The 16,475-nt window shown below is 37.9% G+C and overlaps 1 protein-coding gene across 2 annotated transcripts in view; it reads right to left on the reverse strand.

Moving 5' to 3' along the window:
• Trpm1 (transient receptor potential cation channel subfamily M member 1) overlaps positions 1–16,475 on the reverse strand; it is a 129,908-nt gene that overhangs the window by 13,572 nt on the left and 99,861 nt on the right. The window contains exons 20-26 of one of the 2 annotated variants that reach the window (XM_077799379.1): positions 14,294–14,422; positions 11,930–12,181; positions 9,968–10,142; positions 8,241–8,261; positions 7,359–7,503; positions 6,023–6,225; positions 5,236–5,368 (exon numbers count right to left, since the gene is read on the reverse strand). In XM_077799379.1, the coding sequence (XP_077655505.1) occupies positions 5,236–5,368; positions 6,023–6,225; positions 7,359–7,503; positions 8,241–8,261; positions 9,968–10,142; positions 11,930–12,181; positions 14,294–14,422 (1,058 nt within the window). Of the gene's footprint in view, positions 1–5,235; positions 5,369–6,022; positions 6,226–7,358; positions 7,504–8,240; positions 8,262–9,949; positions 10,143–11,929; positions 12,182–14,293; positions 14,423–16,475 lie in introns of both variants that reach the window. The other variant, XM_077799378.1, reaches the window with a different exon arrangement.

Consider the following 16,475-nt stretch of genomic DNA (forward strand, 5'->3'; position numbering starts at 1 on the left):
CCCGTGTGGCAGGAATGACTTGGAACTTTTAGTAAATAAAAGGCCAAGACTTGGAATATGGAGCGTGAAGATGAGAACAGTCTAGAGTAAGGCCAGAGACAAGGCAGGGCCTTGCAGCCCTGAGAACAGACCTTTAAAGGGAGCTGGTGGATGAGAGGCACAGGACCCAATTTGAGTCTGCAGAATGCAACACGGATTCAAAGAGCAGAAAGGGGTATGGAGACCTCAGTGTGTGCTGGCAGCAGAGACAGGAAGTGAGTGGACCCTACATTACCTGCAAGGGGAACTTGATTGTCAGTGAGGGAGAGGGAGGTGCCACAATATCTTGCCACTTTCTGTCTTGCTAAAGTAGCTGAATGATGATACCATTCATAGAGCCCATAGCACAGAAAATGTCCAAGTTTGGAAGGAGAACTGTGAGGAAGTGCTCACAGTTCTCCAGATCCAGGTGGGCATGCTGGGTACGACTTTGGCTTAAATATTGAGTTGCAACTCAATGTTACATTAACTCAATACTCAATCATCTCACAAATCTCTTGCTAAGGGACTAAATGTTGGGTCTTACAAAATGTTGACATTTTATGATAAGAGTATGTGGTTAAATTGTTAGAATTTTACTTGTAATTTCCAAGCAGTAGGAGAAAGCTACAGATTTGGTCCCCACACGGAATCGTTCAACATACCCTTAAGAACATCTTTGTGAACATGTTGGTATGAATGAGTTATGAGAATTGCTGTCTCAGGAACCTTTTCAGGAAACCTTTTCAGGAAATAGGGAAACAGGGAAGGGAATGATGTACTTTTTTTTTTCAGAGTAGAAATTAGAAGTTTATTAAAGGACAGCAGAAAAGACTTCTCCCGGAGGAAGAAGGGGACCCAAGAGGTGGAATCCCGGGAATGATGTACTTTTAACCAGACTCTGCACTAGGATGGTGCACAAACCACTGAGAGAAGAGCAGGAGAATCATCAAATGGTGAATGGTGATACAGAAAATAAAATCAAATTAATATATCAAGAATATTGAAAAATTAGAAGTGTCCAAATACTCAGAGATGGATATTAAAAGTAATAACAGGTGCTGAAAGTTAGGTACAAATAACTAATTTTCCTTCCATTCTTCCACCTTATCCCTTGTTCCCCAGCTGTCCTGATTAGAGGGACGGAAGCTCCCTTCTCCCCAAACTTCTTTTTGTCTTAGGCATTCACCTGTGAGTCAGCCTAGACAAGGTCAATAAAAGGAAATGGAGGGGCAGGAATGTGCTCCCATCACTTTTGGGGACCTGAGCCAAGGGAAACAGGAAGTAGTATTTTTTTTTCATTTCTATTACGTATGCACAGAGCCCCAGGAGAAAAATGCAATTTGGTAGTGATCTGATAACCACATTCTTGAAGCCTTGTTCCAAGAATGGTAAAAATCCAAACAATGCTTCGGGAAGGGAGAAGGTGGAGAGGTAGAGAAAAACAAAACACAATTTCCATTGTAAATGGTTGTCCATGACTAAATTCAAGTTAATATCTAACTAAAAGGTGGAAATTTTTAGACTGTCTACAAGGGATAACTTGTTTTATGTAGAAATAATTTTTATATATTGAAAGTTTAGCAATTATTGTTAAAATATCAAATAAGTGTTTCAAAATTTTATTGACAATGTACCTTACTAAGGCCAAAAGTTGGTGTAGGTAACCCTTGAGTTTGGCTGGTTGGGCTTGGTTGGATTACAAGGTGACTGGGACTAGGAGAGGAAAGGGGTCAGCTGTCAGAGACTTTTCCCCTCCAGTGGGTTAGGGTATAGTCAATTGCCTGGGCACATACCAGGGAAACTTCAAGGTATGTCTGTGAATTCTGATGTAAATGTTGGGTCTCTTGATTGGTACTTGTTTGCTGAAATGTCTTTTTGAAGTCCTACCATGATTTTGTTTTTCAATATACATATTTGAAAAACATTTGTATCAAAGCATTTTAATTTTGAGTACTCAAAAAACAAGAATGAGCCAGAATCCCCTTAGTCATGTCTCCTTTTCCATGCTCATTACACCCATATTGAGAGTTAAAACTCATTAGAACTATGTATTATCAGTTATGAAGATATTTAACAAACTTAAATTGCTTTTAGTAAGTTATAATATTCTAAAAGATTATGAGTTTTTAAAAAACATAGCAAGGATTTATTGTTCTTGTCTAAAGTTTGCTGGTAACTCTTTCCCAATTTAGGGTAAGGCAATGTCATCAAGCTCCAAAAAATATCACTCTGTCCCTTCAGGACCTTCAGCCTTCACTTACCCCTTCATGGATTTACACACTCATGAATTCATTCTTTTGGCATGATTAAGCACTATCGTGTGGACTATGATGATTCTGCTGGGTCCTGAGGATGTATACTTGGAAATAATCTAATAAAAGAGGTGAAAGATCTCTACAATGAAAACTACAGAACACTGAAGAAAGAAATTGAAGAAGACCTTAGAAGATGGAAAGATCTCATATGCTCCTAAATAGGCAGAATTAATGTTGTCAAAATGGCCACATTACCAAAAGCATGATACAGAATTAATGTAATTCCTATCAAAATCCCAATGATATTCTTCATAGAACCAGAAAAAACAACCATGAAATTCATTTGGAAAAATAAGAGACCCAGAATAGCCAAAGCAATCCTTAGCAAGAAAAGTGAAGAAGGAGGCATCACAATACAAGACCTTGAACTATACTACAAAACTATAGTAACAAAAATAGCATGGTATTGGCACCAAAGCAGACACATAGGCCAATGGTGCAGAATAGAAGACACAGAGATAAAACCACACACATACAGTTATCTCATACAGGACAAAGTTACCAAAAACATTCACTGAAGAAAAGAAAGCCTATTCAACAAATGGTGCTGGGAAAAATGGAAAGCCACATGTAACAAAATGAAATTAATCCTCTCTCTCACCCTGCACAAAACTCAACTCAAAGTGGATCAAAGACTTAGGTACTAGAACAGAGACCCTGCACTAACTAGAAGTAAAGTAGGCCCAAATCTTCACCATTGGACTAGGATCTGACTTCCTTAACAATACCCCTAAAGCACAAGTAGTAAAATCAAGAATCAATAAATGGGATGGATTCAAACTAAAAAGCTTCTTCTCAGCAAAAGAAACAATCAATAATGTGAAGAGAAAGCTTCCAGATTGGGAGAAAATCTTTACCACATTCACCCCAGATAGAGCATTAATCTCTAGGCTATAAAAAGAACTCAAAACATACACACACACACACACACACACACACACACAAAAACCCACCAAATAACCCAATCAACAAATGGGCTAAGGATCTAAATAGACACTTCACAGAAAAAGAGATATAATCGATCAAAAATATATGAAAAAATACTCAACATCTCTAGCAATTAGAAAAATGCAAGTCAAAACTAAGAGTTCATCTCACTCCAGTCAGAATGGCAATCATTAAGAATACAGGCAACAATAAATGTTGGCAGGATGTGGGGAAAAGGTACACTCATACGTTGCTGGTGGAACTGCAAATTGGTGCAACCACTATGGAAGGTGGTATCTAGATTCCTCAGAAAACTTGGAATGGAACCACCATTTGACCCAGCTATCCCACTCCTTGGTTTAGACCCAAAGGACTTAAAATTAATCTTCTATAGTGACTTGGCCACATAAATTTTTATAGAAGCTCAATTCACAATAGCTAAGCTATGGAACCAACCTAAGTACCCTTCAGTAGATGAATGGATAAAGAAAATGTGACATATTTATTCAATGGAATATTACTCAGCTTTAAATAATGAGATTGTGGTATTTGCTAGTGAATGGATGGAGTTGGAGAATATTATGCTAAGTGAAATTAGCCAATTTCAAAAAACCAAAGGCTGAATGTTTTCTTTGAAATATGGATGCTAATTCACAAAAAGGGGATGGAGGCCCTAGGGAAAAATAGAGGTACTTTAGGTAGAGGGGAGTGAAGGGAGAGGATGAGATAGGAAGATAAGAAGGATAGTAGAATGAAACAGACATTATTACCTTATGTATGTTATGATCTGAATTAATCAATACAATTAATAAGTTATAGATTATGGATTAAAAATATAGATTAATAAAATAGTAAATATAACCATAGTAACTCCACTATGGTTCTCATGTAAGACTGTTATATAAGCTGTTTTTTAAAAAGTATTAAAAATTTGTTTTTCTGTGCTTCATACATCTGTAAACGTACTCCAACCCAAGATGTACAACCACAACTGTGCTTGAACCCAGGATGTGGTTGTCTGATTCTGCTCTGCTAACTGTTTTTCTCAGCCCTTGTATCCTGCTTGCTTGCAATTTGCAGATTCCATAGGATGTGGATTTATTCCTTAATATTGGAACCTCAGACAGCCCAGTACACTTCTATCAGAAGGCTGTTTGGACATGGCAGAAGCGTCCTTAGCCAGGATAATATAGGTACAATAAAATTCTTTGATTTGTTTAAAATTTGGACTTAGTGTGTCTTCTGAGTGGTTGCCCCATAAAAATGTAAGTATATGACTGCATGACCAATGTGACTCTACACCATGTACAATCAAAAAATGAAAAATTATACCCCATTTATGTATGACATATCAAAGTGCATAAATGATCTACCGTAATAAGAACAAATAAAAAGTTATAAAGAAAAAAGGTGTTTGGAAGACCCCACTCTAATTTAGAGGACTCCACCCTCATGGGGAACAGACCTCATCCCACCCAGGTCCCAATCTCATGGGAGCACAGAGGTGAGGTTCTTGACCTCTGACTGCAAGGTTAGGAAGGGTGTTTCAACTACAGCAACAGGCAGTGAGGCTGGAGGAGGAGGTCAAGCCCTAGGGGAAGACTATGCTGGGCAAAAGGAACACCCTGTACAAATACAGGGTGAAAGAGGGCTTCTTCTGGCTTACAGTTCACTCTAATCATGCAAAACTTGTTTGTTTGTTTTTTTAAACTTAAATGGGGTAAATGCCCACACTTGGGAAGGGACCTTTTTGGCCTGAATGTTTGTAATAAATGTTATCATTTACTTCTCTGTACAATCCACAGTCACCACCTGGTAACTTTCACATTATTTGGGGGGAAAACTTTTAAAAACTTTTAAAAACTGAATCAACAGGAGAATGCAGAGCCAATGTTGAAATAAGCCTTAGCATCCCTCTTCAAAGGAGGGGCGGGAGTCTGCACACCCTTGGCCTAGGACCATCTGCTCGCACCTCTCACAAGTGACCCGGATGCGCTCGTCGTTGGACGACTGTTGCTCGTCCTCCTTCTCCTGGAAGTGCTCCTGCACGCATTGCTCCTCGAACTCGTGCAGCCTCTTCAGTTCCTCCTCGCTGAGGAAGAGCTCTGCATAAAGGGAGAAGTGTTGGCCACGTGAAAACCAAGCCAGATCCCTGAAGAATCATTTTAGTTGCATCACTGCGAATTTCATAGCACAACTTTAAGTAAGCTCCCTTGTAGGTAGTTCTCTGACTCTTCCAATTGATTGTTAGCTAAGGGGGTGGGGCTGTCATGTGTAGTAATGGTCTTTCTACTGGAGCAAAATGATAACTTTTTGGTAAAAAAAGAAAAAGAAAGAAAACAAACAGCCCTGATTACATCTATTAAGAAAGTGAAATGAAGTAATATTTCTCAGCAAATCTTTTGCATGTCTTTTATGAAAAAGTGTATAGCATTATTTTCTCAACATCTTTAGATGCAACAAATTCAAACATTTTGAAAGGAACATTGAATGCATATATAAATGTATATAGAAGAGATATTTTTAAAAACTCTCAGCTTATCTCCATGAGAAGACTTTCAGCAACATTAATTACTAATAAATGAACAACAATAGAAAAAAATCAACAGAAAATAAGAAGCATTCTGAAAAGCACAGCAGTTGGTTTGTTGTGTTTTTCACACATGTAAATAGTTTAGTGGGAGTTTCTATGTTGGTGTCCAGTGGAAAGAGTTTTTTAAAAATAAACCCAAAATAGAAATGGAAAGTCTTGAACATACTTAGTCCACGGTCCCGTTCTTCCTGGTCCCCTTCTCTTTTTTTCCTGCAGTGACCACTGAGACGCATAATGATTATGTAGATATGGCTTAAAATAATCATTGGAGGGGGCAGGACAGGCCTGTCATGAAATGTCATAATCAGCTGATATCGCTGGAACTTCCACACTTGGTTGGATATTGACTTTACTTCAAAGAAGGTATTGCTTTTAAAAGAAAACATGTTACATATTACTTTTTATTGTGATTTCCCAAAGCTATCAGTTACTGACATTGAAATTATATGAAATGGCCTTTTAGTGTCAGTTGATTCCTTGATTACCTAATTTTTTGGTTTATCTATCAATGTTTGGTTTATCTATCAATCTATTATTTATACTTAATGATATTTTACTCATATAGAGAATTAAGAATTAAGTGTATTAAATTGCTGCCCCCTGCTTTCTTGCATAAACCACACCATAGTCTATGCCGAGGAAATTTTGAGAAATATAATTTTGAAAAATATAAACTTTTTTATCAAACAACTAAATGATGACTTTTATTTGTTGGTAACTGAATCAACTATTGAACTTATTTGATTCAAGGCATGTTATTTAGGATGTAGGATAGGTACAAACTTTATTTTGTTTTAGCTTCCAATGGGAGACCATAAGCACAGGATTGTAGGATCTTCCAATACTGGGACTTTAGAAAAGCCAGTTACTGTCTTGTGACCTTAGTTTTCTCATCTCTCAAGCTAGGTATTAGGACCAGGTTCTCTTCTGTTTAGTTTTAAGATTTAAATTTCCATGAAGTATTTTTCCCTCATATTTTTCATCTTAGAAGTGAAAATAATTTTTCAACAGTTATTAAGCATTGTCAACATACTCATCATATAATGCCAGGTGGGCAAATTTTATAAGAAGCTTGACTCAGTAACTTAAACCATTTTTCTTAGACCATTTATTCTGCAAATAATAAGAATATGTGTTATAGTAATTATAGCAGTATCTGAAATTAGTTTTGCTTTCTGTGTCTCTTATCATGAATGAAAAGCACAACTTGACCAAATCTCTCAGGGAACTTTTGCCTAAGAAAACATTTTGATTAGATTAAAATACTACAGTGTTAAATTATGAATCAAGATTAAATTTAAGTGTATTTAAGTGCCAACTCTTGATTTATGAATACATTAGACTGATTAAAGTTGAATCAAAAAGACTACAACCATTCTATTCATATGAAAGCCCTAATGAGCTTCTTTGCAAATACTTGGTACATGGGTGATTTCTGAGATTAAACCAAAAATTTAAAAGGCAATAAATGTAAGGGCATGGTCAACAGCCATGACACGTACTTGAAAACAGCGATCAGCAGGTTAACCAGCAGGATGTTGGCTACTAGTAGATAGCATGCCATGAGAGCAGGTGTGAGCCAGGCCCCTGGGATGCAGGGAGGGAGCCTCTTGCCATCCTCGTCATAGAGGTTTTCACCACAAGGAGCTGAAAGAAATGTTTGTGTTTTTGTGCTTGCTTTTTACATATAATAAGAAAAGAATAAATATCCATTACATGCAATTAGATAGTCTCTTTCCTTTTTAATATGATTTTTCTTATTTCGTGTACGTTAATTTTCCAGTAAAAAATAACATACAAAGAAGGTAAGAAAACTCATATCTGCACACAGAGGTAGTCAATTTTAGTTTGTCGTATTTATAAACATTTTCCCATTTCTTTATTGTTTTTCTTACACAAAAGTTCTTAATGATTGAACAGACAAATCCATCTTTATGATGTCATCCAAATAGTTATCTACTAGAAAGTTATCATGTCTTCTAAGTATTTAATGTTAACTTATGTTGTATTCTGGTTCTTTTTTGATTATATTTGTACATTAACTTTGAAAATAACTTCATTCTAGAATGTGGGGTAAGGAACCCACTAACCTCTCAAATCAACTGTTCTGGGACCACATATGAAAAATAATCTTTTCTTTCTGTGCTCATTTGAAATGCCACCTTTATCACAGGAGATCTGTTTCCCAGAGGGGGAAAACAGGATAATCCCAATGTTGAATTTATACTTTGTTTATTTTTTACTTTCAGTTTAAAAAATCATTAACACCGGAAAACTAAAGATGTATTTGAAAACAGTATAAGAATATCAGTAATCAGGTAATAAAAAAGCTGTTTAGTAAACACATTTCATGAATTCAGATCATCAATTGCATGTAAACTTACGATTAATTTCCATGGCGTAGACTATACAATGATTGGAAAGCAGGAGTTTGTTTTGTTTTTTAGTTGTGACAGGAGAGGAGGAAAGAAAACAAGATGATAGTTGAGAGAAAAGTAAAGCATAATAACTGTTTTGCTGTCAAGAAATGCAGATATTTCAAACTTGGAAATTATGGATTTTCTCTCGGAAATTGCTTTGTTTAGAAAAATTGTACACATTATTAATTCTAAAAAATGCATTTTATGAATATTTATTTACCATATGTCATATGCAACAGCAAAAGCTCACTACTTAAAAATACTGTGAAAAATACATAATGTCACTGGCAGATGATCATTTTAGCTTACTGGTCAACCAATCAAACATTTCCTGTATTCCAATACAAGCACCTCATAAGCACAAATAAATACAGAATTATTATGTAATGGATCAAGAACTGAAAACCTACATTTAATGGTATTACTGAAAATAATATATCTCTAAATTTACTTCTTTATCTCCACTCATTCCTCAATTTAATTTTAAAAACTGAACAATGAAAATATTGTAGCTTGTGTCTGGAGTCCAGAAAGTTTTAAGAAATATGCACATTTACTTACACTAATAATCTTTCAAAACTAATTAGATTTTTTGTTCTGGTTTATCAAGCTACAAACACATCTAATAGTTGATTTTGTGATATCTGTAATAATAATGTGTTCAGAATCATGTGATACAAGATAGAAAGAATAAACTGAGTCAAATTGTTATCTGTCTAACATAGTGGCAGTATATCTATTGACAACCTGTGTTCACATAAGAGACATATCTGAAACTTTCTGTTCACAAACAGCAGAACTTCAAAAGCATCAGACATACTATTATATTGTTTCATGGTAAAATACAACTTGTATTTTATAAATAAATACATTAAATAAATACATTGGTACTGACATGAAAATAAGACTATAGCACCTTGCTCACTGGTGAAGACTTAACTGTCCTGATGAAATTGGTATAAGAACATTTGAACTTTATGTCCCTACAACTCAGGAGACACTGACCTAACAATTCAGCCTGCAGAGGTGCTGGGGTCTATATTCCCCAGAAGTCTGAGCAGGATTGTGACTCATTTGCTCTGGTACCATCCGGGTTATTGTTGACAATAAAAATAGCACTCCTGTATATAGGTTTTGAATCATCACACTTTACCCCATAAATATGTAAAATAAATTGTCAGTTAAAAAATAAACAAATACATTAAGAAGTTAAAGAACAATACCAGTAGTGAAGAAGAAATGGATCGCTATATAGAAAGTGGGCTTTGATGGCTGGAAGAGGAGAATGATGAGAGGCATCAGGTACCCTACCATGCTTTCAGGTTCATTCTACTGAAATAAAACTACCAGCTTTATCCTTGGGGGAAAGACATTGGGATGAAAGAAAATCTGGGATATTGGCATTGGGACTATATTCATGTAACAAGATAGATATCAGGGCTGTCTTTCCCTTGAAGTAAGTGAGAATCTTTCAGAATTCTAGTGAATGGGTTTTAGAATAAAAGAAATGATTTAGGTCTCAAAAAATCTATATTCCATAAACTGTACTTATTTTTTCATAAAATAATTTGATGCCTATGGCAGAATGAAAAATGCTTTATTTCCAAATTAATACATAATCCAGTTAATTTGGATCTGATCATCTGCCTCAGAAGCAGGGAAGAGAATCTTACTATGAATTCTATTCTTACGGTCTATCTGGTCTGCAAACACCTCTCCGTAGATCATCCAGTAGGGCATGTAGAAGATGTTTCGGGCCAGTTTCCAAGAAGGTTTCTCTTCTGGGTGCAAAATGGCTTGACGGGCTACTCCAAAACTCATCAGCACGACCAGCATGATGACCACAAAGTAGAGCATGTCAATCATCTGAGTAGGAGAATATATGATTCATTATTTTCTTGACTCATGGGCCAAGTTCATACTTGTTCATTGCTCTCTCCAAAGACTCAACAAATACTTAATTAGGATGGATAAAGCTTCTTTCCCTTTTTTCCTTCCCAACCATGGGTTATTTGTTTTTTCTATCCCACACAACATATATACCTTCCTCTAGAATATTAACATCTTTATCAGCTCCTATTCCATCTGACCTCTCCTCTGTTATTGCTCATTGATATAGTTTGGATCTAGAATGTCCCACAAAGGTTCATGTGTTAAATAAAGCCTTGGTCCCCAGTGTGGCATTATTAGGAAATGGTGGAGCTTTTAGGAGCGAGGGTGGGGTACGGGGGAGGGGGGGCTAGTGGGAGGAAGTTAGGTCATTGGGGCATTCCCTTGAAGGGGATATTGGGACCCAGGCTCCTTCCTTTCTCTTTTTCGCCCCCTGGCTTGTGATTTGGGATTGTCTCACCATGTGTTTGTGCTACTATGTGCTGCTTTGCCCCAGACTCAAAGCACCTGGGCCAATGAATAGTCAGACGATGAGCTAAAATAATTCCTTTAATTTATTGGTTGTATTTCGTTACAAGTAATGGAAATATGACTAACACTTCTGTAAACAGATATTCTTATAGTAACTGCAAATGTGAAGAATTGAGAAAAGATGGGGGTTTGTGAGAGAGAACAAGGAGTAAAAGGGAGATATACGTAAGTAGGCAAAAGGATAATTGAGAAATAAATTGAGAGTGTACACCAATATTTATTCATACATCATACAAATGATGAGTGGCAATAATGAACAATGCTCTGTTTACTGTGGATGCTAAAATGGTAGAAATTCTAGTTTTTAACATCCCTGAGGATAAGGGCTCTTACTGAAATTGTCTAAAAGCCATTCCCCCTATAAAGAGTTATTCCTACACTTAGAAGGCTTCCTTTCTTCTGGCACTAGTGCTAACACTGAGGCTTTTTAGGTAATGTAATGATAACCAGCTGGTTCATGTTTAGTTTCATATTCTATGACTTGTTCAGAGTAAATTTCACAATAAATCTGTCTTGGCCTAATCACGTGAAGTACCTGTGTCTACTCCATGCTGCTCATGAGCTGGAGATGGTCTGGAGTACAGGTGAGGAAATAGCCCTGGGTCCCTGTTGTTTCTAACTTTCACTACAGATTAGGAGTTTGTCAATCATATTTTTTGCCATAAAAACATTTAAGTAGATGCAACCTCATAGAATTATCAAATCCAGGTTCCTGTACTAAAGAATGCTAAAAATGTTTCCATTCATCAAGGTGTAGGGTAAATATTTTGAGATACCTATCTTGCTACTGAATTCTGTTTGCATTAAAACCTGATGCTCTCTCATGTCCTGGTAAGGTGAAGCAAACTCTTATAAAAGAAGAAGATATTTTCTTTTATCTTTACTGTCAAAATGCAATTATTAATAATAAATCAGAAGTAATTTTTAAAAATGAAAGTAACTAGTTATATGAAAGAAAAAAGATGTATGCATTGAGTGCTTGATATACATTGAGAGATGCATGCATATATATGTAGGTGAGTACAGTAAGCCCTTAGCTCATTTTTCACTAGATTTTATTGTTATTAATATGTAGGAGAACTGTGTATTTCAAAGCAAAGGTTATTTCCTATAAGAAACCAGCTGCAAAGGAAAATCCAGAAGAAACTGAAGAAAGCCACACCCAAGGCCTGGTCTTTTATCCTAACCACAGCCAAAATATCCCTGGTTACTCATGTGAAATCATTACTAACCATCTTTCCAATCATCATCACGTAGGGCCCCAGATACTTGTTGACACCAAAGATGTCCAAGACACGGATGTACCAGAGGATGATGTCCACACAGTAGATGACCCGACCATAGCCCATGTATGGCTGGTTCTGGAGGCGAAGGATTGCTCCAATCATGAACATGGAAATGGCCACAAGATCAGTGATGTTCCAGTACTCCTGAAGCCACACTTTTATTTTCTGGCTGAGTTTGCCTGGTTCTGACATGAGGATCTGAAAACAAACCGAAAAGAACAATAAACTAAGAGTGCATTGTTGGAGGCCTTGTCTTTTTCAGAATCTTGGAAAGATAAGGTTGGTGGAACATTCCAGGGCATCTGGTCTCTTTTCTGCTCAAGACCTCAGAACACTAATCTTCTCAGGCAGACAGATATCTAGAAAGGGAAATTCCATGGAATCCTCTGTATTCATAGATTCAGGGTTTCATAAACTCTCAGGAAATGCCTTCCAAATTATCTCCTTCTGGCTGTAATTAAAGCAAATGCCTTTTGATTTCTTTTCTAATTATTGGACACATGCCTGTTGGCCCACATTCCAGACTTATACAAGAGGAAAAGTCTAGAGCAGGAATGAATCCTATGTGGTTACACAATGGTGTGGTGTGGTGGTGTGGGGGGTGAGATCCACATGGGCAGAATAAGGTTAGGAAATGGTTGATTTGCCAAAATTCCTTTGCAACTTAAATACGACAAGTCAGGGGAAAGTTGAACCAGGTTTTCCCCTACTTGAGATATTATCCTTTCAAAATCAACACTGATTAAAAGGAGACTTCCCCAGAGTAAAATGGAAAATATTTAGCAAGCAGCATGCATGGGCATGCAGTGATGCTGCAGTAGGTGGGAGGGCTGCCATGCCAGGGTATCCCTTTAGTTCTGCAGATTGTGGGTAGATTCCAGGGTCTCAGGCATAGGATGGGGTGATGACTATTGATCTGCCAACATAGAAGTGATTCCCTAGTCTAACAATCCTTTGGCACTGGCTGATGGATGCCTCTCTTTCCTGTAACTGGGGGGGCAGGCTTCTGGAATAACATGTCTTAATTCAGGGCTGATGCCCAGAAGGAGTACAATTGCACTAGAGGCATTCAGGTGGGCCACTTGGGAAGTCTCAGTTGTAGCAAGCACAAAAAGAAAGAGTAGTTGTAGAAAACTGATTGTACAGTCTTGGATTCAGCACTCTTTTGTTTTCTCAGGCTCTCATTAGACCTGTGACATAAAACTCACTATGCCTGGATGAGGTTAACTGTCATATTTGTACAGTTCAGTAAAAGGGTCAATAGTAATCACAAAATAATAGTATTGGTTCTGTAGTATTTGGAGAAAGGTTAGGAAATTGTGCTGTGTGATTTTTCAGTTCAAGTTCATGTTTTGCCTGGATACAAGCTTCCTCTTTTGAAATGAATATAGTGAATTCAAACCTTGTGGATGATATCAGAAATTACCTGGCCCACATTTCCTGTGCCGCCTGCAGAAGTTGGCTTCTTGGCATTTCATTTTAATTTTAAGTCTTCTGAGATGTAAGATCCAAGTGTAAGACCGTATCTGTTCTATTTTAACACTTAGTTGAAAGTCTTATTCCCTCTGTAACAGATGCTCTGAGCCTTACCGAGAAAGATCACCTGGAGCTTTTTGCCAGGTGGGTGTGATCATCCCATCTGCTACAGGTGCTGCTGTTAGGCCCATACCTGCCCCTTATGGGAGGCTTGTTCTTGGGCAATTGTAATCGCTCCTCTGATGGGTGCCAAAGTCAGACTGATGTTCATACAATGCTCCACTCCCTTTTCTCAAGGTAGAACAGATTCTACAGTGTCCAATCAACTCAGATCCGTTGCAGAATTAAGCTGGGGACAGATTCTACTGGAAACCACAGTTCTCTTGACTCCTTTCCCTCCTCTGGCCTGTTTTTCTTGCTCCCTGTCATTGGGGGCCCTGCTTTTATATATTCTTGTACCATGCAAGTACACAGTGTGATCCAAAGTCTCAAATTTAAGGTGACAGAAAATGAAGCCAAATGTATACCCAGTATAGTGATCGGTTTATCTCAAGTAGCTGGCAACATTTGCTTTTGCTTTTGTATGCATTTAGACCTGTTTTTATTATTGGATATGATTTATTTTAGCTTGTGTTTTTATTCACAAGTTCAAGTTCAGTTGGACGGAGAGGATGTACACATTTAAAAGAAGTGAATGGGATAAACATGGGATGATGACACTCAAAAGAAAAGAGTCCTGGTACTTATCATTTGTATGAAATGTTTTTGCAATAAAACTTGAAATTGGAGCCAGTACTTAGCTCAAGTACTTAGACAAGTCTTTGGAGTAATCACCTCTCGTATTTTCTCTAATGCCAGGCTCACAATGTAGGAGATGACAATCCACTCCTGGAGAGAGGGCCAGCCATCCATCCGCACCAGGATGACATAGTTAAACAGCAGTAAATAGCCCAAGTATGAAATCTGGAGGAAAGAAAAAGCTGTTAACAATGTTTGAGGAGAGAACCTTGAAATCGGGTTTTAAAGTCTAATTTTTAGCATGGCACATCTTCTAAAGTGAATTTTCAATTTCTAAATGGACTTAGTTATTTAGAGGATACCCCCTCTGCACAGCACCATTGCAGATAGAGAACGCTGAGATAGGTTGGAGGTATTTTATGCTTCAGCATGATATGGGCAATGACATTTCATTTTCTACATGACAATATATTTATTGGTACTGTCATCCTCATGGGGAAATTATGAAGTTGCAATAATTATGACACACAGGGAAACTTTGAATAGTTTGCTGGTGTCCCTCCTATATTCTTAGAAATTGGAAAATGTTACTTACTCCTCTGTACCTCAGGAATTTCCTTCTTGAATCTCTCCATTATTTTTCCCATATTTTTATTGGTACAGTGTAGTCGTACATAATGGTGGGATTTATTGTTACAGATTTGTACATGAACACAATATAACAATATAATTTGGCCAATATCATTCCCCAGTATTTCCTCTTTCCTTCTCCTCCTTCATCCCCCAGTCTTTCTCCTCTGCTCTACTGATCTGCCTTCATGAAACTCTCCACTATCGACAGACAGCAGTTAGAAGGGAAGACGTGAAGAGATCATCTTCCCAGGCCATGGAGCTGACTGACCTAAGAGTCCCCTTGGCTACCAGTAACAAATCTGTGATATTTGGTGGACACCACAGGTTCTCTGTCTTTTTTTTTTTTTTTTGGCAAGAAAAAAAGTAGAGTTGGAGGTGAAGGTGAGGCAAGGCATGTGGAGTAAGGTATGGGGTGGAAATAGTTTATCTGAAACTGATTTTCCCAGATTGGTTCACCACCAATCTGTGAAAACTGCAGCTTTGGGGCTCCTCACTGTCACAAACCTTTCTGAGGTCTTGTAGGAAGAGTCTAACATTTGTGTATTTGTGATTTGACAGTATTCTTTCCCCCATGATCTGTCCCTCCTGATTCAATAAGTTTTACCAGGATGTAGGTAACATCCCCTGTGTTCATTGGGATGTGGTTCACTGGATGTGATTCCTGCTAAAAATCATGTTGACCTATGATTCCCAAAAGGTGTTGAGAGGTGGTAGGGCCTACTGAGAGGTTTTTAGGCCATGGGGAGCCCTCATGAATAGATTAATGCCATTTCTCAGGAGGACTGAGTCCTTGCTCTAGTGGGACTTAGTTACTTCTTTCAGGAATGGATTTGTTTTGGTGAGAATGGGTTGTTTTAAAACAGTTCAGCTCCTTTGCCCTTCCCTTTCTATTGCACATGGCTGCTTGCCCTTTGGCTTTGCATCATGAGTTGAACTACTGTGAAACCCTCCTCCAAGGAGCATCATGCCAGTGCCATGCTCTTGGGCTTCTAGAGCTATAACCAAAACAATCTCTTTTCCTTATAATTACCCAGTATCAAGTGCTCTGTTACAGCAATATAAAATAGACAAAGACAAATATTTCCTCCTTACAGGAGGATTAGAGCCACAGTTCTCAATCTTTGGGCTATGTTAGAATTCTCCCGAAGCTGTACATCTCTCTTACATCCAGAGAGAGCATCAAGACTGTCTGTATGAGGCCTAAGGTTGAAAAACCTATCAGACTCCTGGCCTTGCCCTCCCTCAGTGCTGAGCAGTACTTTAGGTTATACAAACCCCAGGTTCTCAACTGATTCTGATCAGAAAAGGAGGGTGGCCTTGGTTTCAGCTGCATCCTCAGATAGGGCTTCCAAGAGATTGGTTGTCTAGACCCATGGTTGATTTCCAAGGCAACCCCCCTTCTCTCCTCTGCCCCGTGCCCATCTTTATCCATTGCCCCATTCATGACCTTGTCATGCCATGAACTGTGGCTCAGTGCTTGGGATTTCATGAAAAATACTGTCCTTTCTCTAGACTGATATGGGTACCCAAGTCACAGTATGTCTGGTCAACTCTGCTGGACTGCCTGCAGATAGCCAGTTTCACTCACAGGTGCTTCCTTCTACTCCCACTTCCTCTTCTGCTCTTGTTAGCAGAAAGCTGCACT

The sequence above is a fragment of the Urocitellus parryii genome, chromosome 6 (genome assembly GCF_045843805.1).
Source record: "Urocitellus parryii isolate mUroPar1 chromosome 6, mUroPar1.hap1, whole genome shotgun sequence".
NCBI lineage: Eukaryota > Metazoa > Chordata > Mammalia > Rodentia > Sciuridae > Urocitellus > Urocitellus parryii.